The sequence below is a fragment of the Passer domesticus genome, chromosome 13, assembly GCF_036417665.1.
Source record: "Passer domesticus isolate bPasDom1 chromosome 13, bPasDom1.hap1, whole genome shotgun sequence".
Classification (NCBI taxonomy): Eukaryota; Metazoa; Chordata; class Aves; order Passeriformes; family Passeridae; genus Passer; species Passer domesticus.
Window position 1 is genome coordinate 15,262,006 of NC_087486.1, and position 25,329 is coordinate 15,287,334.

General features: G+C 49.6%; 1 protein-coding gene across 4 annotated transcripts in view; it reads right to left on the bottom strand.

Moving 5' to 3' along the window:
• The window catches only part of NRG2 (neuregulin 2), a 154,730-nt gene that overhangs the window by 54,348 nt on the left and 75,053 nt on the right, over positions 1–25,329 (bottom strand). For all 4 annotated transcript variants that reach the window (XM_064388286.1, XM_064388284.1, XM_064388285.1 and 1 more), the window contains exon 2: positions 2,717–2,888. In XM_064388286.1, coding sequence (XP_064244356.1) covers positions 2,717–2,888 — 172 coding nt within the window. The remainder of the gene's footprint in view (positions 1–2,716; positions 2,889–25,329) is intronic.

Sequence of the window (25,329 nt, forward strand, 5' to 3'; positions counted from 1 at the left end):
CCCAAACCCCCCTTGGCACAGCTTGAGGCCATTTCCTTTTGTTTCTGCTCAACAGCTGCTTGGGTCCAGTCTCCACAGCCTGGTCCCAGCACAAGACAGGCACATTTTAATGGCAGCAGGGAGCAAAGGCTGGGATGGGAAGCAATTCTGGGAATGCTTTGGGCTCACACCTTTGCTGCTGAGGGAGTCTCAGACACCACAGCACGCTGGTGCTCAGCTTTCCTTAAAATGTTTATCCTTGGGCTTATTTTGCCAGCAGGAAGCCCTTCCAGCACCACACATCTTTGGCCTCTCACTGGAGAGCCAACATGTTGCCATGGAAACTGGTAAATGCAAAATTATGACTTGACAGCAGTGTCCTGAGGAAAGGGGAGCACCTTCCTTCCATTTGCTCCTGTCCCTGGCCCAGGGACTGAATGTCCCCATTGCTGGGGGTGGGATGCCATCCTGCCACAGCTTCGTGCTGGACACGGGGTGCCAGGAGCAGAGGAAGGGCTGGGATAACTGGGAGCACAGCGGGGCAGTGCTGGGTGTCTGCTCTGGGGCTGGCTGCTCTCTAGCTCTGAGGGAAATTGCTCCCCAGCCCCCTGGGCAGGCAGGATTCCCATGCCTGGCTGCAGAGCGTGCTGCAGACACTTCTGCAGGGCATCCCAGCCCCAGCAGCCACTGCTAAACAACAAAGGTCACGAGACTGACAAGGGACACCAAAAACAGTGAGGGCAGCAGAGGAGAAATGTGGCAGCAGCCCTCAGGCCACGGAGAGCAACACATAACTTTCTCAGACCTTTCTGGGAAAAGTCTGTGAGAAAATTAGAAAAAAGAAAGAGAAACAATTCTTATCTTCTTCACTTGCTACACCTGTTGTGAACATGTAGAATGTGTTATAAGGATTTGTTTACCAAAAAGTAGTTTCTTAATTAGCCAGTGGTGATGGTATTTAGATTAGAGGACCAATTTTATGTCCAGATATATCACTACTGTCTATAAAAGCAAGACATTTCTTAATAATGATAATAGACTAAAGAGATTGATCAACCTTCTGAGAACCACAGATTCAATACTAATTATTACCCACCTGGGGGCCCATTGCTGGGACACAGAGAGGCAGGCACAGCTCTGCCCTGTCTCTGCTGCCTGCAAGCCCAGACAGCCCTTCCTGAGCAGGCAGCACCCAGTAATCCGGGATGCCCTGACCACCTCACTGCCTCATCCCAAACAGCCACAAGCCCTGGAATTATTACAAAGGAGGTCAACCATCTTGGGTGTGACTCTGAAACTAAACCAAACAGGACTGAAATTAAATTAGGGCAATTGGCAACGCCCCATTCAGACACAGAGAGATTTTTCTAACTGATTTGTAGTGGCTTCTTCTTTCTTTAAAAATTGCTACTCTAACAAGTCCATGATGACCTTGTATTCACACACCCACAACATATGTTAGCAAAGAATTAGAATCAAATTTTCCAAGGGGTCAGGCAGTTGCAAGCTGACTTTTGCTGGCTAGGTCAGGATGTATGAATGCAAGCATAGCCATGATAATGGAATAATTTTAAGATATATCATATGTAAATATTGGGCCTTGAGAAATATCAACATAGATTCATTTGAATCCATTCCCAGTGAGAACCCCTCAGCTTGGCCACTGGGGTCTCTATCTCCAGGTTTAGCCCTGTCTGCATGAGGTGGTGCTGAGGGTGACAGTCACTGAGAGCCACCTGAGAGCTTTGCTGGGTGGGGACTTCAGGGCAGATGTGAGGGAGCTTGCCCTGGGTGGACAGATGGAAGGATTTGCACAAGACAAGGTCTCTGCAGATGACCATGACACCTGATCAGTGTGGTGAGGTAATCTTTCATCTCAGCCCTGCTCAGTGTAGAGCAGACTGAGAGGGGATCTCATTCGTGCACATAAATATCTCCAAGGGGTGTCAGAGAATGGTGCCAGCCTCTTTTCAGTGGTGCCCAGGGACAGGACAAGGAGCAATGGCCATAAACTAAATCATGAAAAGCTCCATCCCAACATGGGGAAGGACTTCTTTGCACTGAGGGTGGCAGAACAGTGGAACTGCTGCCCAGGGAGGGTGTGGAGTCTCCTTCTCTGGAGACATTCCAACCCCACCTGGACACGTTCCTGTGTCACCTGCTCCAGGTGACCCTGCCTTGGCAGGGGGGTTGGACTGGATGATCTCCAGAGCTCCCTTCCAGCCCTAATTTGTCATTCTGTGATTTTTCAGTGGCCTTAGACACTTCTGTGTCCACCTAAATTCAGGAGGGAACAAACCAATTCCTCCCACAGCCGGGCTGCTGAGTGATGGGGCAACAGCTGGGTTTGGGTACTTCTGCATCCAACCCCTAATCACAGAGCAGGAGTCACCCCAGGCAACCTGAGCTGCCCACAGCTACCAGGGAAAGCCTCCCCACGTCACAGGACACCTGTCTCAGGTATCCAGTGCCTCTCTGACCCCAGGACAGCCCATCCACAAACCCAACACCTTCCCTGTGCATGCCCTGCCCCACTCTCCACGACTCTCTGAGGACACTGGGGATCTTGCTTGCTCTCCTGGCCATGGTGACTGGGCTGAGGGTGGTCCTGTGGCTCTGAGGGAGCCCTCAGTGCTGCTCAGCAGAGACTTGGGGAGCACAGCAGCACCTCCAGCCAGATGGCCCCAGACCCAGACCCTGAGTGAGCAGAGGCAGAGCAGCTCTGTGTCATACTTACTTCCCATTCCCATACTTGATCCGGATGTCTTTACTCTTCTTCAGCTCCTTCCCATCTTTAAACCATTTGTAGGACGGCTGAGGGTTTCCAGCAGTCGCCTCACATTTCAGGGAAATCTTCTCACCCACGTGAACATTTGGGCTTTTCAGTTTCTTCAGTTTGGGAGGAACAGCTAGGGAAAGAGAAAGGGGACACTGTGAAACCCGCCCCTCTCAGAGCTGTGCACACACAAGAGGAACCCCCCAAGCCCTTCCCCTGGGCCAAGCTCCTTGCCACGAGGAGACAGAGAGGGGCTGCCCAGGGAAAACAGCACACAGGGAAGGAGCATGGAGTCAGAAACATCCACACAGAGAACAGAGGAACCCCCCAGCTCTGGAGGCTCCCATGATCAGATTTGATGGTTCCATAGCAGCCCTACCCATGCAGGCAGGACCCTGTGTCTCCTGTCCCTGCAGAGCTCTGCTGAGCTCTCCAGGCTCTCCCACCATGCATGAGCTCAAGCTCTTAGCAGATGTTTTTTTCCCCTGCTCCTGGCCATTGCTGCTGCAGATTATCAACATCTACCTGACCTCTGTGGCTGCCACAGGTGTGCTGCCAGTCCCACAGCCCCAGCAGCCCCAGCCAGAATGTTTTAGTGCAGATGGAGCAGAGGCAGGTCACAGGGAGCAGGCCCCCCCTGTGCCCCAGATGTTCCAAATCTGCTGCAGAGACCTTGCTCAGCTCAACATCAGCAGAGCAGCAACCACTGAGGGGGGCTGCAAGAAAATCCTGCATGTGTAAGGAGTTAGGAGGAACAGCCATTCTTCAGGCTGCAAGGAGAAAAATTAAAGAATAGGTCTTTTAAATGGTTTTATGCCAGCAGTGTCAGGCTGGCCAGCAGCCTTTCCAGCCTGGAGCCTGGCTCTGCACGTGGGTGTTTCAGAGAGGTGATTTTTACCATGCACCTGGAACATCAGACAGAGAGGGAGACACTTCTTATCAATCTCTGCCAGGCTTTATATTAAACCTGACAAGAAAGGATTAGCAGGCTTGCAATTTTTCTTTCACCTGACAGCTCTGCACTCTTCTAACTCCCTTTTTCTTTCTCAGTGTTAACCTTAAAAAAGGAAACAGCAGCTTGCTGGCTTTGCCTTAAGAATATTGGTAACAATGGTTTCTCCTTGTCTGAGGTGTGTTACAGATAGATAATTTCCTCTTTCTAATATGCACAAACCACCTTCTAATTGCTTTGTGCATCTGATCTTGCGAAATGGCAGAGCACTCAAAGGCTGAGGGACTGGATGGGTTTCATCACAGCAATCACTGTTCTACAGACCTTTGTATGTCTCCTCTAGTTCTTCATGCCAAGCTAAGTTAGTGTAGGTTGATAGTATTTAAAGACTGTTCTCACCAAAAGGGATCTTACATGAAATAATAAAAAGCACAGCGATCATCAGGAATATGCTCCTGAGGTAGGAAGCTCTCAGCACTCTCATATTCCTGATGGGAATGAGAAGCTAAATTGCCCTTAATCAAAAGGATCTCAGCATGGATAGAAATGGAAGAACAGTTCAGGGTAACAGGAGTTAGCCAAGCAGAGCTCACAGTGACTGAAAGGCAAGCCCAGGCTGGGGGTGGCTAACGTGGTCCCAGGCACATCAGACCTTGCAGCTGTGACTGCCCCTGGACCCCTGGAAGTGTCCAAAGCCAGGTTGGACATGGTTTGGAGCAGCCTGGGATAGTGGAAGGTGTTGCTGTCCATGGCAGGGAGTTGAAATGTGATGAGTTTTAAGGTTCTCTAAGTCTGATTCAACCCAAACCATTTGATGATTTTCTAATGGGACAGGGACAGCACAAAACCACTGGGTCAGCTGCAGGCAATGGTTGCAGGCTGTGCACTGACATCTCTCGCTGCTTCCCAGGTCACTGTGCGTTGGCACAAACAGGGACTTCTGACCAGAAATGATCTCAGCTTTCACCAAACTTTAGGAATTCTGTGAAAATCCAAGGTGTCATGGGTTTTGTGAAGCCCATATCCCTGATCCTTGCCTGGAAATGGGTTGCCCAGAAGAGCAGGAAGGCAGTGAAGGGAGAAGAGAGCTGGTCTCTTCTCAGAACACTGCACGGAGAGCCAGGAAGGTAAACAGGACCTTGCTTTTATAGAGGTCATTTTGGGGAATAGAGAAATAGACTCTCAAATATTTATTCTGTCTAAATATGTGTGTCAGTTAGCTCCAATTGTACCCTGAGGTCACCCTGTCCCATGCCAACATTATCCATACACCTTAAATACAGGGAAGGTCCTGACCTTGGCATGGGTGCATCTGCTTTGTTTTATTTCCAGCCTGGTGGTCTGCAGAATTATGAAGCAGGCAGCATGTGGAACAGTATGGGTTAATTTGGACGGAGATACCTGTCACTGAAGGGAAAACTCTTGTGTCATTTCAGAGAAGCCACAGGTGTGAAGAATTCCAATATTTTATAAGCTAGAACGAGTAGTAGGATATAAAGAAGTTGAACTGGTGTTAAAACTGATATAGCAACTGAGTCCTGGTGGGGTGGAAGAATATTCTCTTCTCGTCTCCTTTACCATAGTTCTATGTGCTACCATCACCCTGAGTGGAAGAGAAACTGGAAACTGCTGGGAGGAAGGGGTGTCAGCCCTGCCCCTCTGCACTGAAATGCTGGCAAGAGCAGAGCAAACCCCAGGGACCTGACCCCCGTGGAAGAAGAGGGCCAAGAACAAGCAAGGAACTCGCCACGATCTCCCCACCAACATGAATCATGTCTCACCTAAAACTCTGCACATGCCACCAGTGATGATTACAGGACATTCCTAGGCAGGCAGATCCAAAGAAACCAAAGAGCTGACACACACACACAGGGCATCCCACCCCTCCAGCAGAGTCCTGCCCAAAAACAGGGAGGAGAACATCTTTCCACCCCAGTCTACATGTTTTTGGTGTCTCACTACAGGAGGGAAAGAGACAGTGTATTCAGCTCCAGGCCACACTTCGTGGACTCCATGGACTGCAATCCCCCAGCTGAATCAGACAGAGCAGTGAAAGGGGAATCCAATCCCAAAATATTCTGGACTGTGTCTGGGAAAAGGGCTGTGCACAAAGAGGCAGAGCTGCTCTCCCTGACACATCTGTGCCCTTTCTGCTGCACTGCAGCAGGGCTTGTGCTTGGACAGCAGCGTGGGAAGAGCAGGCAGAGCCCCAAGCCTGGGAAACAGCATCCAGAGCCTTGCTCTGGGCAAAAGGGAAGCTTGGCCTTGGTCTCTGGGATGGGCTGCTCTGGGCTGGAAAGCCTCACTTCATAATTCCTGCTGCTTTCAGAAAAACACAGAAATCTTCATTTAGAGCCATTCACTGCTGATGACTCTGCTTAATTCCAGACAAAGACTTTCCTCTGGTTTTCACTCATAAAAAGTTTAAACTGCAGTTCTTATTCATAGTCTGAACTTCTCTAACTTTGGCTTCCAGCCAAGAGATCTCTGCCTTTCTCTGGTAAATTTGAATCCCATCTAGCAGAAACCCCTTCCCTTTTTAGGTACTTGTAAACTATGACTGAATCACCTTTCAACCTTCTCCAACAGTAAACTAAAGCAGCTTGAGACCAGAGCAGCACATGGAGTGCTAATACTGGAGTATGTCAAAATTTTACATTTAGGTACACTTTCAGCTTTTGACCCATTTCCCATCTCTGCCCTGTCCAAATCACAGAGTTGCAACTCAGAAAACCATTAATCAAGTTCAAAAAGATCAGGGGATTGATTGAGTGCCCCCCTTTCTTAGTGCTCTGAGCATTTGGGGTCATTTTTATCTCCTCCTTGTTTGATACTTTTTCCAGCATGCTGGAAAAACAAAGTCACTAGCTTCACACATATCAAAATAGCACACTGTCCTGAGCAAACAGCTTTAGATGTGTGCCAGGCAGGGTCCAGGTCTCATTCATTATGTTTCCATTAATTCCCAGCTTCCCAGCCTCCTCCACTCAAGTTGGGCCAGGACAGCTTCTGTCAGAGCCCAAACACAGGTCCAGGGTCACCCAAGTCACCCATCACCCTGGACAGGTAGAGCTGAAGCTCCTCACCCTCTGGCTCCCATGGAACAGCCCTGCCAGCTGTGGTCTCCTCCACAGCTGGGCTGCCAACACCCCCAGCTTGGCCCCCACTGCTGCCAAGTTCACCAAAACAGGGGTTTGAACTTGAAAAAAGAAGGTTTTGGCTCTGCTTGTCAGAGCTTAGGATCTGTATCTCTGGTCACCTTGCAATCCTGTCAGCCCCTCCTCCACCCAAAGTTGTGTCTCCTCTCCGTGGGGTGGAGTATCACCAGCCTCACAATGCCTGAACTGTTGGACAGAAGAGCCAGATGTATTTCCAGGCAATTTTTCTAAGTGACAACCACGTCAAGGGTATGTCGTGCTGCAAAAAGCAAGTTTAATCCTGGTAGAGCTGAGACCAACAATAAATACAATTTTTCTACAGATTTTTGCTCACTCCAAGGTCAGATGAAACCCAAGCAACCATTAGATCCCATCCTACACCAGTTGTGTGAGCTGTAAAAATTAACCTTGAAACACGCCGGAGCCAGGATTGACAAACGCACACAATTTGCTAACTTGTTTTAAGAACCACATTTGACAAAAAGACCTTTGCAGGAGAGGTTTGTCTTCTGACAGCAGTCCTGGCACCTTCTGCCTTCTCACGGAGAGGAGAGGGTTACAAAAGTCTGAAACGCTGAGCTCTAAACTACGATATGAGTTGTTTGAACATCCACCATAAAAGGATTTACATGTACACATTGCTTTAATTAATTCACTTCTGATTACACTTGATATAACACTGAAGTACCTTGATGATAACAACACCTCTTTTACTTCTGGTACCTGCAGTATGCCTGCAAGCACCTCAGAGCCTCAACTCAAAACATCATTAATCATCCTCGGGCAGAGTGCCCAAACAGAGTCCAACAATGGAGTGGTGACAAAACCACATCCCACCCACAGAGCATCCTACATAAACAACCCCTCAGCAGCAAAAGGCAGGAGCAGCCAGCCTGGGAAAGGTGCTCCATGAGCTCTGGAACAGCCAGCAATACCAGCCACAGATGCTGCTTCCCGAGCCTTGGGGATGCTCCACACAGACACATCTGGGATCTCTGGATGACTGATGCCATGGGCAGGTGGGATTTCTTGTCCTGGCCTCCTCCAAGGGCTGTAGTGTGAGCCACTGGAGGCTGCCCCACTCTGCCTGGCATACAGAGTGTTTAGGTTGGTGGAACTGCAGACCTGGGAGGACAAGATCCTTCTGTGTCTCTCTGAGCAGCTGAGGAAGAAGGCAACTGAGCTTGAATTCCCTTTGGCATGGAAAAGGGAAGCTGAAAAATGCTTTCTCACAGGAATGGAAGAGATGCAAGGAGAGTTAAGACCTACAAACCCACAGGCTAAATGTGATTCTTGATGTGCCAGTATCCGAGCCATGGCTTTCCACACAAGGCCCCCATCTGAATGTGCCCAGGCCAGGACACCCCTCCTGTGCCAGAGTAGAGGGGAAGGAAGGTGCACAGGTGATCTCCTGGAAGGGAGCTGTGTTTCTCAGCCTGCCCAAGCCTTTGGTCTCAGGACAGCCCTTCCACCTTGGTGCTGGGGCTTCCGCTGGGCTCTTGTGCTGGGCTGGAGATGCTGCAGATCCAGCGGTGTCTCCATGGGTCTGAGCTCCCAGCTCTCTCACAGGAACCCAGACACCTAAAAGATGCTCCAGGCCTCCTTGAGGCTTCCAGGCCTCACTGAAGGACAAGATCTGGAGGCATGAAATGCACCCAAGCCAGGTCTCAAAGGGTCCCTAAGCCCCTTCTGGAGAGTCCCCACACTTTGCTGTTCAAAATCCCACTGCCTGCACAGACATCCCCGCCTCAGATGGGAGTACTTACACATTCTCTAACATGGAAAATTACAGAATTCATCTTTCCATAGGCAGCCTCAACCTGCTCCAGATTCAATCACAAACATTTGCCAAGATGGCAATTCCTAACTGAAAGGAATTTTTCCCATTTCTGTCATCTCTAGTGCAAAGTAAGGAGCTGTGTTCCGGGCACATCACCACACAGGCTGGGACACCAGACACGTCTTGGGGGTCAGCACCCTCCCCACTGTGATACATCTCACTTCTTGCCTGATGCAGCCCCACAGGCTCCAGTGTGTTAATCAAAGGTGATGTTTCTTTGCCTTGGGTTTAATTTGGCCTTTGTTTGACAAGGAGACAAACCTGAACCTCAGCAGCAGCAGCAGCAGCTCCTGATCTCCTGGACTTTGGCTGCAAATGCCAACCTGTCAAAGAAGGGACCCATTCGGGGGAAAGCTCCCTCCTGCCAGAAGGAATGGAAACATGGGATCTGACTGAAAAGAAATCACAACACACTCGGTGTTTGTCCTTCTTTTTTCCAGGTTTTTGTGGAGAGGGCAAAAGGCAGTCCCTGCTGTGCACCCAGGCAGGCTGTGGCGTGTGCAGCCAGAACTCTGAGGGGACTCAGCTCCTTGGTGGCAGGGTCAGAAGGACTCCTCAGAGTCTGTGACCCTGCAACACCCCTGGAGGTAACAGGGCTGGATTTGAGTGAAGCTGTAGAACAACCCTGGCTTTATTGCATGGGTGGACACAACGTCCACAGACCACACACAGCCCAGAGCCTGCGGGAGAGAACCTTGGTGTGACACTGACACATTGCCCCATGCCAGCCTCGACCCCCAGTGGGTAGCTACAGGCTCCAAACCCAGAGGATTAAACATAATATAATATCTGTAATGTGATTTATACTTCAGGCAACTTATGTCAAAGCATGGTCAGACATTCTCATGGCAGTCTTTGTAGCCACTGTCTCAGATCTTGGTGTGCTGAGCAGGGCTATGTGACAGGTAAACAACAAGGACAAATTTAAATTTCCAAGGGGCAGCATTTTGCTGTAACCACTCTTTGACCTTTCAATTAACAAGTAGCTATATTTCTCCAGGAGCAGCGATCATGGAGTCATGGAACCATAGAAAGGTTCGGGTTGGGAGGGACCTTAAAGCTCATTTCATTCTGCCCCCTACCATGGGCAGGGACACCTTCCTCTATTCCAGGTTGCTCCAAGCCCTGTCCAACCTGGCCTTGGACACTGCCAGGGATGGGGCAGCCACAGCTTCTATGGACAACCCGTGCCAGGGCCTCCCCACCCTCAGAGAGCAGGGACTCCAATGTGGGATCCAGCACTAGACCCTGTGCCTCACTTGGGACATTTACACCTCACCTCCACTGTCCAAGGGACTACCTGTGCAGTGACTGCAGAGAACAGCAAGGGTTAATAACCCAAAGCACTCCAAGGACATGGGAGATGTCCCTGCTGCCATACCTCTCCCACAGAGGTATCCAGCAGGAGTCAGAGGCTCCTCTCTGTGCTCCTGGGAGAGGTCCCACTCTGGGAGCTGGAGACGCAGGTGACAACGCGGGAGCCACTCCTCCGGGTCCTGGGGTCTGCTGAGGACACCCTCAGCTGCCTCACACAGAACAGACACTGGTGAAAGGACACAGATGACTGGAAGTGTGAAGATGCTGAAAAGTCTGAGATCTGTGGATTTGGGGTTGGAATGAAGCGTGGAAAGCACTTTGCTGAAGCCAGAACAAATACATTTTTCCTCCCTACATGTCCCATACCTTCCCTAACACACAAGTTTCTTTTCCTTTAACAAAGTTCCTGTAGCCTTCTGTCTCAGGGAGAAGTGACTACAACACCAATCGACAGCACGTTTATAATTTAAATTTTTTTACATCTATTTAAATTGAGAGTTACAGCAATCTCTATTTTCATGACCATTCCCATCACCAAAGAAAATTGACTGGAAAGTTATAAGCAGGTTTGTTGATTTAGGTTTGCTCTCTATAAGATCCCTCTGACAGCTGAAACTAAGGGATCTTAGAGGTCTTTTCCAACCTTAATGATTCTATGATCCTATGAAAATGTGCCACAAAGCCAGAAATTCCACCCTTCTCTTACAAATCCTGGCTCCACTTATATTTAAGAGCAACTGATAAATTCCTCCTCCTCTGTCTTTCCCACACTTAAAAATCCAGTTACTCTTCTTTCCAGTGAAAGTTTTGAAATTGGTGTATGATTGGGTGCAGAGCCCGAGGCTGAAATCTCAGCTCCATTGAAATCAATGAGCAGCTGGTCACTGGGCAGGGATGTCTTCCCAATACCCAAACTGTTAGGACAACAGGGCTCTGCTTTTGCCACAATACTGGCGGTGCCCATGCACAAACACCCACCTGAGGAGCACACCACCAAGGCATGCACATGCAAATATCCAATACTAAAATCCAGGGGATGGAGTGCTTGGATTTGCCAAACCTAGTACTCTATGAACACTAGCTGGTTTGCAAACAATGTAATTGGAGTAGAATTGCTATTGTGTTTGTTTGTTTTGAATATTTTTGGCCAGGAAGTTGTCCTGGAGGTATAGTTGAGCATAAGTGGTCTGGTGGAAAAATGTCATTCATTCTGTTCCTATTAAGACCAAAAACAATAGCCACACAAAGACAGCAGCGACAATTTCTGCTCTTCATGCCTCTAACAATGTGTTTTCAACCCTAAAGGCAACATCTTGTTTGTACCCAATTGATTCTGGGATCATATTTTATATAATCAAATATATCTTTGAACAAAGATATGTTTTATGAAGTGCTCAATTTCCAGATGACCTTGGAAACAGCAATTCATAAAATATAGCTTTATCTCTATCTTCACAATCAGCTAGAAAAATTGCCCACCCATGCTTTGTGGACTGCCAGTCCAGACCCAGCCAACAAAGAAATTACCCCAAGCATCCAAAACTTTAAAACATATTAATCCTTTGTTCCAGTCACTGAGCACTAAGCACAAATTACTTGCCCTAGAACCCTGGTAAAGACCCGGGTGGCATCCATCATCTTTCAATCACCAAAGGAAAGTGATTGAAAAACTCACCCCGGGAGACAAAACAATCTAGGTTAGCAGAAAAAACCCTCATTTCATTAAATGTTTATTATGAAATCTGTACATGAAGCCATATATAGACCCCTTACGTCATGGCAAAGCTAAAGGCTAAAAGCTTTCAGGAAAGAATTTGCAGATGCAAACGACCATTAGTGGAATGTCATTGGATCTAGAAAGGGATGAAAAAAAAAAAAAAACAAACCAAAGACAACCCTACTGAATGTTTTATAGCAAAGGACTGTTGCTTTAAAACACAGAGGAGAAGAACTCAGTTAGAGTGGAGCTGAAATTCCTCTAACAGGGACTGCCTGCACCACCTGGGCTCTCCAGGGATGGGAGGACAGCAGACAGACCATTATGGACTGGTGGGAGCACTGCAGGGAGAAATTGTTCCCTGTGAGGGTGGGCAGGCCCTGGCACAGGGTACCCAGAGAAGCTGAGGTTGCCCCATCCCTGGAGTGTCCAAGGCCAGGCTGGAAGGGGCTTGGAGCAGCCTGGGACAGTGGGAAGTGTCCCTGCCCCTGGCTAGGGTGTGCAATGAGATGGTCTCCAAGGTTCCTCCCAACCTGAACCATTCTGGGAGTCTGTGATGATTCTGTGACTCAGGAAAACCTGCAAAAACAGGATTCATGCATTGTGGGGGTACAGCACAGCCCCAAACACACGCACCAAGTCCTTCAGGTAAATCAAGACACGGGCCACTGCCAACAGGAGAATGTGACCAAATCTCTGAGTGAGGTGCCAGGTTTGCCACACACTCCTGTCCCTCCCTGCCCAGCCCTGAGCCCATCACAGCCAGGTGTGCAAGCCAAGGACCAGGGCTGCACCCAGCACTGCTGGGCATCGCTGTCCTCCTCCCTCAGTTCCATTGTATTCAAGTGGAATGAGCACCACAGAGGGGTTAACTAATGAGGTGTGAGATCTGAGGTCAGGAAGAGCAGGAACCCCAGAACACCTCACTGCAGTGATGCCTTAAGTTTTAGGTTTCATATTTTCCAGATTCTGTCCTGCATTAGTATATAACTCTGAACTGCATATGAAGTGTTAGCAAGTTCTCCTCACAGCTCAGTCACACAAAACAATCCTTTTCCAGCCCCAGAACCAAGGACACCACTGCAGCTTCAGGCCCAAAAAGTGCAAACAACAGGGAATTGAGGAGATCAATCTGGGAGGATGGGACTGCATAACCTGGAGCTGTAATTGGACAATTAACCCCAATATTTAAATGGACCAAAACTTATAAAAGTGTGAAAACTTGTGACCCACCGTCCATCTTGGGTGTAGCCACAGCTGGACAACTGCACTGCCCAAGGTGTATCCTGTGAAGGCCTTTTTAATAAATTCCTACTTTATTCCTTTAGCACTGCCGAGCCTCTGTTCCAGGGAGCCTCTCAAGGCATCAGCAGAGGGACTGGTAGCCCCAGCCCACACCAGCCCCATCCCAGCAGAGGATCCACCTCCTTCCCTGCCCCAGCAGACTTCGCTGTGAGAGGTAGCTTTAATGAGTGTTTTCAAACGTGCTTAACTTCAGCAAGCAAGGAAAAATAAGAGAAACTTGGGATCAGTTACAAGATGTTAATCCAGGGCAGGCAGAGGTCAAGTGAAGGTCAGATGCGACAGCCCAGCTGGCAAAGTTTTTTGCTGTTTCAACTTCCCAGGAAGTTCTGGGCCAGAGAACATCCTGATGTTTCACACACAACCAGGTGAAATGCCACGCAAAGCAGGGATTCACAGAAGAAAGAACTTTAATATCTGGATAAATAAATTCAGTGAGAAGCCCCTAATACTGAGGTGGAGATGTTTAATTTTTAACCTATAAAATAATATTCTCTAGCATTCCGTGACAAAAGCCAACCACTTGCAGTCGTAATTACAATATTTTTTTCCCATGTCTCTGCCTACTTTGAAAGTTCACCATTGTCTCTGGTGAGAGACAAATCCACCAGAGGGTATTTCCAAAACAGAAAGCCCTGTTTTTATCAGGATCTCCCCACAAGAGACCCCAGGGCTTGCATTAGAGACTTGTTTGTTCTCTGTAATGTTATATTAGAAAGATTAAAAGTTTTTCTGTTGGTTGAAGAAAGGCTTTAAAGCACTCGGTACCAGAAGTGACCGCAGGTCTGGTTTTCATCCAAACACAGGAAAGAAGCTAAAGATCATCCCTGAGACAGCTTTTCCACCAGCCCAAACCCCACCAAGCGTGGATGGAATTACCACCCCGCACTGTGACGCTGTCCCAGTGCCCCTTCCCCCTGGCTCTGTGCCATCCTGGAGCGCTGGGCACAGCGTCTGCTCCCTGGAACCCAGCGGGACCCGTGCAGGAGAGACCCCGGCAGGCAGAGATCCCCCAGCCCGCCGAGGGAGCCAGGCAGAAGGGCCACCCTCGTCCCTGGGCTGCAGGGAAGCAGCAAATCGAGCTGTAAATTCCGACTGGGACTCTGGGCACTGCCCAGTGGAGACACTAACACAGCGTGTCTCCTGCCTTGTCCAGAGTGCGGCTTCCCAGCATTGTTCTGAGCAGCTCCGGACCCCCACTGGAGCACAGCAATGGGTGGCTTCCACTGAAATGTCCCCCAACCAAGCTGATTTACAGCTGCCAGGAGTCTCCAGGATGTCAGCTCTTCCTGATTAATTTTTTTATCCTTATTTTCCCTCGTTTTATATTTGAATATTGCTTATTGCAATATTCTTCAGAACTATTCTCTGGAAAGCCATCCTGGCTAATTTTTGGCTTGTAAATTGCTCATGAGCAGTTTGTGGCTTGTGTTTAAAAAAAAAAGAAATCAAGAAACTCTGGCTCATTTTGGTTGGATGAAGAGATTTTGTGGCCTGCATCAATTCTAGCCCCTGACAGCAATGACAGAGCTCTTATTATCACAAACATACAGTTGCAATTTTAAAATTTGCTTCCTGTGACTCTTCGTTAAAATTTAATCAACAGTTTCTGTTTCCACAAACATTTCTCTGGCAGAAAGATCACTTTATAGAATATTCATAGGCAACAAATGAGAAGGAAGGTAAAGCAAATTTGACTTTGTGATGAGAGCCAACCCTTGCTGGCTGTCCAGCCACTTCATGGAGGAATTTAGGGAAGAGGAACATAGGAAGGTGTAATTTTCTAGGAGCCATTGCAGAACACAAGTGACTGTAAACAAAGACCAATGATGTAGCAGCAAAATGTGGGCAAAGAGGAGACAATAGGGAACAGGGTGATGGCCCAAGCAGGGAAATTATTCCAAGTTCAAACTGGACATGGGTTTATTGGCCTGCTTCATGTCCAGCTTTAGGTCACAAAATGGGAAACTTCACCAAACTGGGCAGCAGATCCTGCACAACACAAACAACTTAAGGTGAAAAGCAGAGCTCTGAACAAAAGATGGTTGTTGAGCAAAAAGCTATTAATAGTGCTGGGTTTTATCCCAGAAATGTTGCGTAAAGTGGGACAATTCACATCCCTTCTCTGTGCTTCCATTTCCTCTCTCAAAGATCCCACTTAATATATTTGGGGCAGGGACTGGCTCTTGTTATGACTCTGTGCTGTGAATAGCACAAGGGGAACAATGCTGCAGCCAGGACCTCTGGATGCCACCACTAATGCCATTTTAAGCAGCAGTGACAACAAGCGGAAGGAGTTTGGGATCCAAGGAAGACCTGGGCAAAGACAGGGCACAATGCAGGTTTCATCCTGTGTTGTAAGCATGGGTGGTTCTCATCTCCATGCAGGAGTGACAAGGGAAAAGTAAGAAGGCAGTGGAGCTGGACAGGTAAGAAGGGTCTGCACTCAGAGCCTTTGCTAAAGCAAAATTCCTGCAGAGCTGCTCCTTCACTTCTGCAGTCCCACTGCCCCCCCTTCCTCATCTCCCCAAGTCATCCTTGAGCAGCTCCATGCAAAGGAATGCAACCACCTAGATCCCAAAAAGGGATTTACAGGGACCTGAGAACACTGCAAACCTGATGGAAAGAGTGGGGTCTCCTCTTCTGGAGAATATTTTTGTACGAAGTGCTCAGTCTAAATACCCCATGCACGTGACTTTGTTTCTGATGAATCTGTAGAAGGTACAGTGGTGCTGAGGAGCTGCCCTGGAAAAGCCTGGACAGACCTTTGGGTCTACAGAACTAACCTGGAAGGGTCCAAACACAGGGTTCAGGGGGACAACAAATCACAGGATTACAAGAATAAGCTTGGAAGAACCGAAATTGAGCAGATCACATCCCTGCCCCAAGGGGGGATCTGCAACATCTATCCACCTCACAGGATCCAGACACATCCACACTGCACCCCACAGGGTGCCCCAGGACCTGGATGGCTTCTAGGATACAGCTGATCCTGACCTCACAATCCCACCAAGAGTGGATTCCCTCTGGAAACTGCCCTGGCAGAAAGGCTGTCAGTACAGGGCCCTGCCAGCAGGTGATGGGGAACCCAGTCACACTGGCAGCTGCTGCCACCTGTGAGGCTCTTCTGGCCCCCAGGTGCAAAAGAGATGCTCCATCATTCCAAAGATGTAATCCATCTCTCCTTTTGTCCTGTCCTTTACACCACTCCTTCTTCCTGTTCTCTTGTCCTTGCCCAGCCAGCTGCCACCAACCACAGATAACCAAAATCACTCTTCTCTGTCCTTCCTGTCAAAATCTTGGCTGTGAGGTTGGTGATTTTTTTTTTTCCTTTGCAAAATCCATTATCTCGAAAACCTTGAACATCACTCTCAAGCCCCAGTCTCATCCTCCTTTCATTTCAGGAGATGCTGCTACCTCCCACACCTCACTGAGGAGCTCCCAGCAGCCTTGTCTCCAGAAATCCAGAGGCCTGAATCACCCTCTCAGGCAGACACCTAAATACTGGTGCTGCTTTTCTGCCTATTTGGGATGGAACATCGGGATCTGCACTGTCACACACAGCTCAGAGACACTTCAGTGCTGCTTTGAGGCCGTGGGGTCACACTCATCCCCTGGCTGCAGGATGTAGAAGCTGAACTTCTGCTCACAGCCTGTGAAATGTGACTGCTGGTCACCCTCCTGCCCTGCAGCCCCTCTGCCCAACAGCCAGGCCTGCAACACCATGAGAAGAAAGCCTTTCTGCTCACCTAGACAATGCTGTTTGTAGTTGCAGGACCCCTGCACACATACGGAGGAAGAATTCATCCCAGATTTTGTAGTCACAGGACCCCTGCACACGCAGAGGCAGGACCCATCCCAGATCTGCTTTTCTAATGGTGCTTTTCAGCAAGGACCCACACCAGCAATTACCCAGCTCTCACCCTAAGCCAGGGGATCATGAAGATGGAACATCACAGTGGAGCACAGCCTACCCTATTATGCTTCTCACCTCATTTTTCAGCTTGTGCCCCTCCCTTGGTAATTTGGTGGTAAATAAATGCCTGGACAAAATATCAGCTAATTAACTGGGAGCGTCCTTGTGAGCACGAACAAAAGCTGAATGGACACCTCAGACAGGATCAAGGCAGCCCTGCCCCATGAAGGATACCCTGAAAAAACATTCCCAGGTAACTGACAATGAACAGATCCCACTTCATAAGAGCCCTCGGGGGCTCCCTGGATGTGCTGCAGGGTCCCAAGGAGATCTTTCAGAGGTTAACTCTGTGCAGTCACCATGGAGGGCAGCAACTGGCACAGCTTTAGCTCCCAAGGCTGCTCTCTCCTTCACTCCCCTGACAATTCGACACACTGCTGTTTATCCTAATCCATTGTTCATGGTCCTCCCCACCCAGTTCTCAGCCCATGTGATGCTCTCCTGTCCTCACCAACTGGAATTAATTTGGGGTGCTAGGGCTCTATCAAGTCATTTCACTGAAATCTAAATGTTGGCAAAGAATTACCTGCTGTCATAAGATATTTTGGGATTTTATCAGACACTCAGAGTAAACACGCAAGTCATCACATTTTTCTGGGGCAGCTGGCTTGTACTTCCCAGCTCCTCAGTGATCCTCTGAACAACCACTCAACTTTGAGAGGGAGATCCTGGTCAGCAAGGATTGTTTATCAACATAAACTTTATACCCCCAGAATTCCCCTCTACTGGCGTGTTATGTAAAGCTGATGCTGCTAAAACATTCAGCTGAACTTAGGTCAAGAGAAGATGGCTTTTGAAAGCCTTCCAATGGTTCGTTTGCAATAAATGGCTGAGAAATAAATCATTTCAGCCCTGATGAGTCCTCAAGCAGCCAACTCTGTTAGCAGGGCAACTCCAGCAGTGAGGAACAGGGGGAGGCTTCAGTGACACATGGGGACTCGTGACAGGCACAGAAAGCAGCCAGGGAGGACCACCAGGCTGAGGGAGGCTGAGATGTTGGGTCTGACCATGCTCCTTGCTGGAGAACCCCACTTAATGCAGCAAGTATCACTTACTGCTTCTGAATACTTCCCAGTGGGGAAGTCTTGTGCATTCTCTCATGGACAGGGCTGCTTTCCTGTCCTGATGCCCAGAGGCACAAAACCCCTGCATGGATTTTTCCCGAGTTTACCCAGATGACAGCATGCCTGTGCCTCGTGTAAATGTCTGCCTTCCTGCCAGCCCTGCTATGCTCTTGCCTCCAGTGGCTGCAGTGACAGCTTCCAGGGGCTGCAAATGAAACCAGCCAGGAACAGCCAGGGATGTCTGGGCTCCCACCTTCAGCTTAGAAAGACCTAGGGAATGCTACATTTCCATGACTTTTTGTAGTGTCATGGTGTCCCTTCCCCTTTCAGAGACCTCAGGTTTGGGGTGCAAGGTCCCTCCCTGCTCTCCCAAAGGCAAAGGACTTGAATTCACAGAAGGAGTTGGGATGTGAGACCTTAGCTGAGCAGGCAGTGTACCCATAGACCCCCTTCAGCTCCCCAAAGCATCATTTCCCAGGAGCATCCCAGGGTTGGCATGGTGGGACTGAGACAGCGCTGGGGGGCTGGATTTGGAAAAAGCTTCAGGAGCTTCATGCTGTGGCATGGGTGGGACACAGACCACAGCTGGGTGAGCGGTCCAACAGCTCAGTGAGGACCAAAGCTAAACACCCTCCCGAGGCCCCTCCAGCCAGCTCTGAAGGGCTGCTGGTTCAGAACAGCTCATTGAGGTGAGCCTCAAAGGTTTGGGCTCCGCAGCTTCGCCAGGGGCAGTGCTGAGCAGGGGGGAATGTCAGCTCAGGCTGCTCTGCTGCCTCTGCTCAGCTCCTCCAGAGGGTACCAGAAACCCCGAGGCAGGCCCTGCTCTGAAGTGCTGCCCCTTTTCTGGGTACACAGAGAACAGCCTCCACTGCCAAGCCCTCTCTTCCTGTGCAGTGCCAGCCCAAGGCCAGCTCAGATCAGAGCTGCCACAGGAGCCCTTGGCTGCCCAGGTCCAGTGCAGCTGCTCCACCAAGCACAGACAGCTAAAAACTCCAGTGTTTTTCTGCAGGATAGACTCTGATGCAGAACAGTTCTTTCCCTTTAAATTCCCACCCTAGGCCAAGCATGTTTTGCAAGAGCCTCCCTGTGCAGACAAGCCCCGAGGCTCCAGTGCAGAAAAAGCTGCTGCTGGGGGAAGCACCCAAACCCTTGTGAGGCAGGGCCCAGGACTGCAGGGGAGCAGCTGCTGTGCTGCATGTGGAAGGAGAGATGGGACAGGCCCAGAGAAATGGGCTCTCCATCCCCAGAGAAGACACTCAGTGTTTCTTCTGACCTGCAAAAAAGACCAGGAGAAAAAGAAGGGGAAAGGAGGAGAGGAGGGACAGACAGACACCAGACACACAGCTCTGCTCATTTGGAAATCATGAACTGGGCCTCTTCTCCTTCTTGAAAATGGTGATATTGAACTAAACAGAAGGAGATTTCCACCTAGAGATGTGTTTGGGGCTTGCTGCTGTCTTTGATGTTGTGAATGTTTGGGGTCCAGATAGGACACACTGTCTGTCTCTGTCCTGCCGTGACAAAGGGTAAGAGAAATTGGAGAGTCACAGAAAATAAAGCAAGTACAGCACCTGGGGCTTTACGGGAAATACCAGATTATCACAGCTCTGGCAATAAAACCAAAACTGCTGGCAGTGCTTCAGATTGCAACTGCTTCTTTCTTCCCTTCTAAGACCCCAAAATGAACAAGACACCTACCTAACCCCACAAGAGAACCAGAGCTGTGACTCACAGAATCTCCCTCAATCAGCAACTCAAAACATTACCAACACAAAAATGTTACAACACACGAAATGAGCAATGGCCCTGCCAACACAAGGCTGCTTCTTAAAATGGCATGGCCTGCCCACATTTTCTAAATATAGGATAGACAAGGAAACCTCTCCAGAAGTTCTAATAATCAAAAAGCCCAAATACATGCCGCATGGACAGAGGGGGTTTTGAAGGCTGTTATCAATGTATTTCCATTGCACTACAATTTCTGCCACTCCTGCTTTCTCTTCTGTCCACCAGCTGCAAGTAGCATGGATAAGCTTGACCACAAAAGGAGTAATTCCTGAACTGCAGCTTAGGAAAGACCCAAGCAACAAGAGCAGCATCGCAGCTTCTCATCTGCAGATTCAGGAGGGCAGTCTGGGAGCGTGCCAGGAGTAGAGCCAGAAGTGCTATTGAAAAGAATTAAAGCTTGGGAGGTCTGTGTAAGCCAATGTCACTTGGCATGGGCAGGGTCTGCAGTGCCCACACCATCACCAGCAGGGCAGAGCAGCAGCACTGCACCCTCCTCACGGAATGAGCTGAGAGGGGAACACTGAAGAGCCAGAAACTTGCCAGAAGGGCTCTGTGCTGGGGCTGCCCAGTCCCAAACTGTACTGTGCCTTTGCTGCTGCTCTGCCAGCCCTGGTATCCAACGGCAAAACCCCTCAGGACACGTTCCTGTAGCAGTGCCCTTTCTCCTGTTCCCACAACAGAGAGCCAGGATCGTCTGCCCACAGGAACATTTTTCACTTGACAGCTTTTCTTTGATTACCAACAAACCTTTTCACCCTCATGCCTGGAAGTGCAGAGCCGTGAATCAGGATAGCTGAGTCAGACCCTCAGCCTCGGTGGCTGCTGCAGAGCTGCCTGAGTGCCACCACAGCATGGGGGGTGGCACTGCCCGTCCCCCCAGCCTCCCACAAGAAACCCCAGTGCTCATTCCACCATCATCTGCAACCACTCCTCCAGAGTTTAGCATTTTGTCCCCTAGCTACCACCATATTTGCCAAGACATTTGATAGACAGGGGAAAATGGACTGAAACTGAAAGGGAGTAGGTTTAAATTGGATGTTAGGAAGAAAATCATCCCTGTGAGGGTGGGGAGGACCTGAGGTTGCCCAGAGGAGCTGTGACTGCCCCATCTCTGGAGGTGTCCAAGGCCAGGTTAGACAGGGCTTGGAGCACCCCATGATAGTAGAAGGTGTCCCTGCCCACGGCAGGGGATGGGATGAGAAGAGTTTTAAGGTCCCCTTCCAACCCAAACCAGTCTGTGATTCTAAGATTCTGTGATCCAAGGTGACCCTCCTGAAATCCATCCATGTTTCATCATGGATCTTAAACCTTTATATCCAGGACTCTCCCTGGATTCACACATGTTTGTTTCTGACAGCACAGAGGTTTTCTGATTCCTACATGGTCTCACTGGCCCTGCTGGACAGAAAGAGGGAGAGTCAGGGCTCATCAGGGTGGGCAGTGGGAAGGACACCCAGGAACAGGCAATTCATGCTGCCTCCCATCTTTCTGAGATTATCTATTTAGGATAAAAGGTTCAGATTCTGGAAAAATAATTTTCATACCTGGAAAAACTGGGAGAAGTAACCCAGGACTGAGTTGGAAATGTTCTTTCAAGCAGAGAAGCAGCGTGGTCATTATCATACACATGCTGCTTTTGGTACCAAGTCATCATTTCATGAAAGATCCAGGGTAATTTTAGCTTTGGGCTGACTCGTTTTTGCTTGGTCATATAAGTGGCATCTCTGCAATGTCAGGATCTCTCCTGAGATGCAAATTTTAGCTGTGTTTGTTACCCCACAGCTATCCAGAGAGTTTATTTTAGCATTCATTAAACGTGCCTCTCACGCAGCCTCTCAGCACAAATACAGAAACCTAATCTCATTTATTGACAAATGTGAAGCAAAATATACTTCCATGCCAAGAAGTTCATTGCATTCTTTGTCCTTGCCCTTCAGGCAGGAGCCTGAATGAGCAGATGAAACACGGAAGATCTCTGCAAGGGAAATGAACTGTGCCTGGGGCAGTGAACAGGGGACTCCCGGCCTTGGAAAGACATCCTGCCCTCCTCCAGCCCCTCCAGCCCCGGATCCTGTGAGCAAGGGACCTGTTAGCCAGGCTCTCTGGATCCGAAGCACTTTAACACTCAGCCCTTTTCAGGCATCAGATTCAAGGCACAAGCCCCACAGCTCGTCCTGCTCGTGGCAGGAGGCAGAGCCAGTGCTGGGCTCTGGTGTGATGAGGAGCTGGAGCTGCTGTGCCATCCACGATGGCATCACAGAGCAGGGCAGGCTGAGGAAGCCCTGCCTGGCACTGCCAGCTGTCTACCCAAAAAGGAGCAATGTACCCCCAGGTGTGGGCTCTGGGGTGTCTCCCAAGCCTCTTTCCCCACCAGAATTCCTCTTGCATCCAAGCTCTGCAATGGAAGTCGGGCAGGTGAGGGTTTTTGTGTTTGCAGTGCAGCTGAGGTTTCCCTCCTGCAGAGAGCAGCAGGTTTGCACGGGCTCAGCTGAGGCTGGTTACCCTGTGTGCACAAGGACTGTGCTGGCAGCTGAAAGATCCTCCTTCCCTCCCTCCATCCTGCCCAAACTCCACATTCCTCTCTGCCAGCCTTGCCCCACTCCCCTGAGCTGGGAGATGGGCACAGGACACAGGCACCTGAGCAGCCATGCAGTGCAGCAGGTTCAGGGGAGCACCTTTGCCTCCCTTCCCTGGCCTGTTGTAGCCAGGAACATCCAAACCCAGTTCCCTGCTGGCACCTGAGCTCCTTGGCTGATCTGCCTTCTCACAGCAGGAATGTGCCAACACCAGGGCTCTGAGGAGACTCCACAAACCCACACCTGCACTGCTGCTGGAACAAGACCAGCCTGCCCCCAGAACAAGGAGATTTCTCTCCAGGAGCACTTGGGTCAAGCCAGGGGTGGGGAAGAGCAGGAACCAAAGAGCTCTTCTGGTGTGCTTGGAACCAGAGATGGAGATGCATGGGAGTTTTGTCAGTGGTTTGACTGGAGGAAGAGATGCACAAGAGACACACCAGGGTCAGTACAGGCTCTGCCAGAGTAGTGTGCTAGCCAAAATTGCATCTCCACACCCCCAGAGGGCTGGAGCACATCAGGAACCAGGGAATTCTTGCAAAGCCCTATGGACTTCAAACCAGGGAATTCTTGCAAAGCCCTATGGACTTCGAAGTGGAAGAAAAAACTCATGTGAGCACAAACATATGTACACATGCACATACACACAGGGTTTTGGAGGGGAATAAAGTCCCAGCCTTCAAATCAAAAACTGTTGAAAGCCAGAGGGTTGGATGCTCAGCTGGTACATATCACACGTCCACCAAAAAAAGCCAGAGGAGATAGGTCAGAGAAACATCTGCTGAGAACCTGCTGATGGATTTCAACCTGAGTTTACCCTCAAATTAAGCAAATGTGCAAATTCTGACACCAAAAAGAAGTTTCTCTGAAGGGCTTCCAAACATCGGTCAATGATGGAGGAAATGTGGTTCAAATTTTTGAGGTGTCTTTTTTTAAAAATAAACCAGCTAAACACTAAAGTGCCTGACTTCAGTGTAGTCCTAGGGTAAATTAAAGTTTCACTGCTTGCTAAAGAGCACTTTTCCTGTCCATCTCACACATTTGTTGCTGTCTTTCTTTTTCTGATCTGCCAGCCACCAAATATCAGACTTGGAGAGTAAAGACTTCTCCTCCTCATCCTCACCTTGGATGAAAATTTAGCAAGAAAAACTGGGCTCTGACTTCTATTTGTAGTCAAAAATCTAAGAGGATAGTAGGGATGAAGCACATTGTAGAGCTCCAGGACCACCAGACTGCTCAGAAGTTAGACCACACCATTGCTGCAGGAAGACAGCCTTGTGTGGTTATTGATCTCCTCTACAAAAAAGCACCTCTCCCTCCTATTGAGGAGCTCTTGCCTTCCAGACATGCCTGAACTAAAATCCATTGTACAAACTGATGACTGAGTCTGCCAAGCCTAATTACCAGAGTTATTAATTACCTAAAACGTTTAATTTTTACCATTATCTCTTGTATTTGTTGTTACAATTTGAAACATCTCAAAAATGCAACAACGGAGCGCTGTCGTTGTTGGAGAGGAGACCATCCCAGGTCACACTGGTTCAAGCACCGTTTGTTGCCTGGGCACAGCACCAGAGCCAGGAGCAGGACCCAGCCCGGAGGCCATGCATGCCTCTCCCTGCTCTGACTCTCCCACGGGATGTGGAGGGAAGCGGCAGTTTTGCCCCACTCAGTCCCCTGTGGGTCCGGGGAGAGCTTCCCCCTTGGGCAGAGTGCCCTTCCCCAGCCATGTGACTTTGTTGTCTGCCCCAGACAGGAGGTCAGCGCAGCAGGTGATGCATGTCCGAGCTCCAGCCCTGCTGGAGAGGCCTTCGCCCTCCCAAAGTGCCTTCCCTGCCAGCCCCAGGACAGCTGACACTGACAGGAGCCAGGGCAAGGAGCCCCACAGAGCCCCGAGGGAGTGTGGCTGAGCCAGGAGTGCTGGGAGGCTCAGTGTGCTCTCACCCTCAGTGAAGGTGCAGCTTTCCCAAAGGAAAGCTCCAGGTTATGTCACAGCCTCTGCTCTGAATGCTGTTTCCAGCACAGACATCCAGCCTTTACTGGGATTTCAGTCTTGTGACTTCACAGCCAAAGGAAACAGCCTGGATTTAGGATCCTAGGCATGAGTTGCATCTCTCAAGCTCATCTTGAACTTGATTTCTTCAAGTTTTCTTCAAGAGACACAGTGTTATTTTATGGAGCTTTGCTGCCAGAAGGAAACAAGCACACCCAAGCAGGAGGTGTGTTAGCCAAAGCTGCACTCATTCCATATTCCAAGAGCTGTAACAGAGCTCTCAGGCTTTGGAAAAGGGACAGGGTCATACAACCCCCATGCTGAACATCCCCCCTCATGCACCTGAAAGCACTCATTGGAATCTGAGGGAAAATGGGAAGGGGTCAGAGGAACAGGAGGCTCATCTCCCCCTGTTTCACTGCCTCAGGAATTATGCCACAGGACAACCATCTCATCCCACCTTCTCCGAGCAGTTTTCAGCTGCAGTTCCACTGGAGCTCAGCCTGAGCCAAGCCCTGGGCTCAGGGCAGCACTCAGGGCAGCACTCTGGCAGTCCAGAGGCAGAGGAAGGATGTCAGAGCCAGGCTGCTCATGGCAGCACAGCTTTCCTTCAGCCAGGTTGCAGCTGGAGCCCATCACATTAATGAGGCAGGAGAATGAGCTGAGCACATGACCTCCAAGGTCGGCAGCCAGGCTGTGCTCAGCCCCTCTCCAGATGTTCCTCCTCTTTCCAGAGACTGCCTTTCCCAGGTTACTTACACCTCCAAAAAGGGATTGAAAATGGAATGCCCAGGGCTCTGACTCACCAGCTTTTGGATCCATAGTGGGATTACTTACTAATGTACTGTTCTGCTGCATCCTGCCCCTCTGCCAGGCATTCCCAGCCCTGTAGTC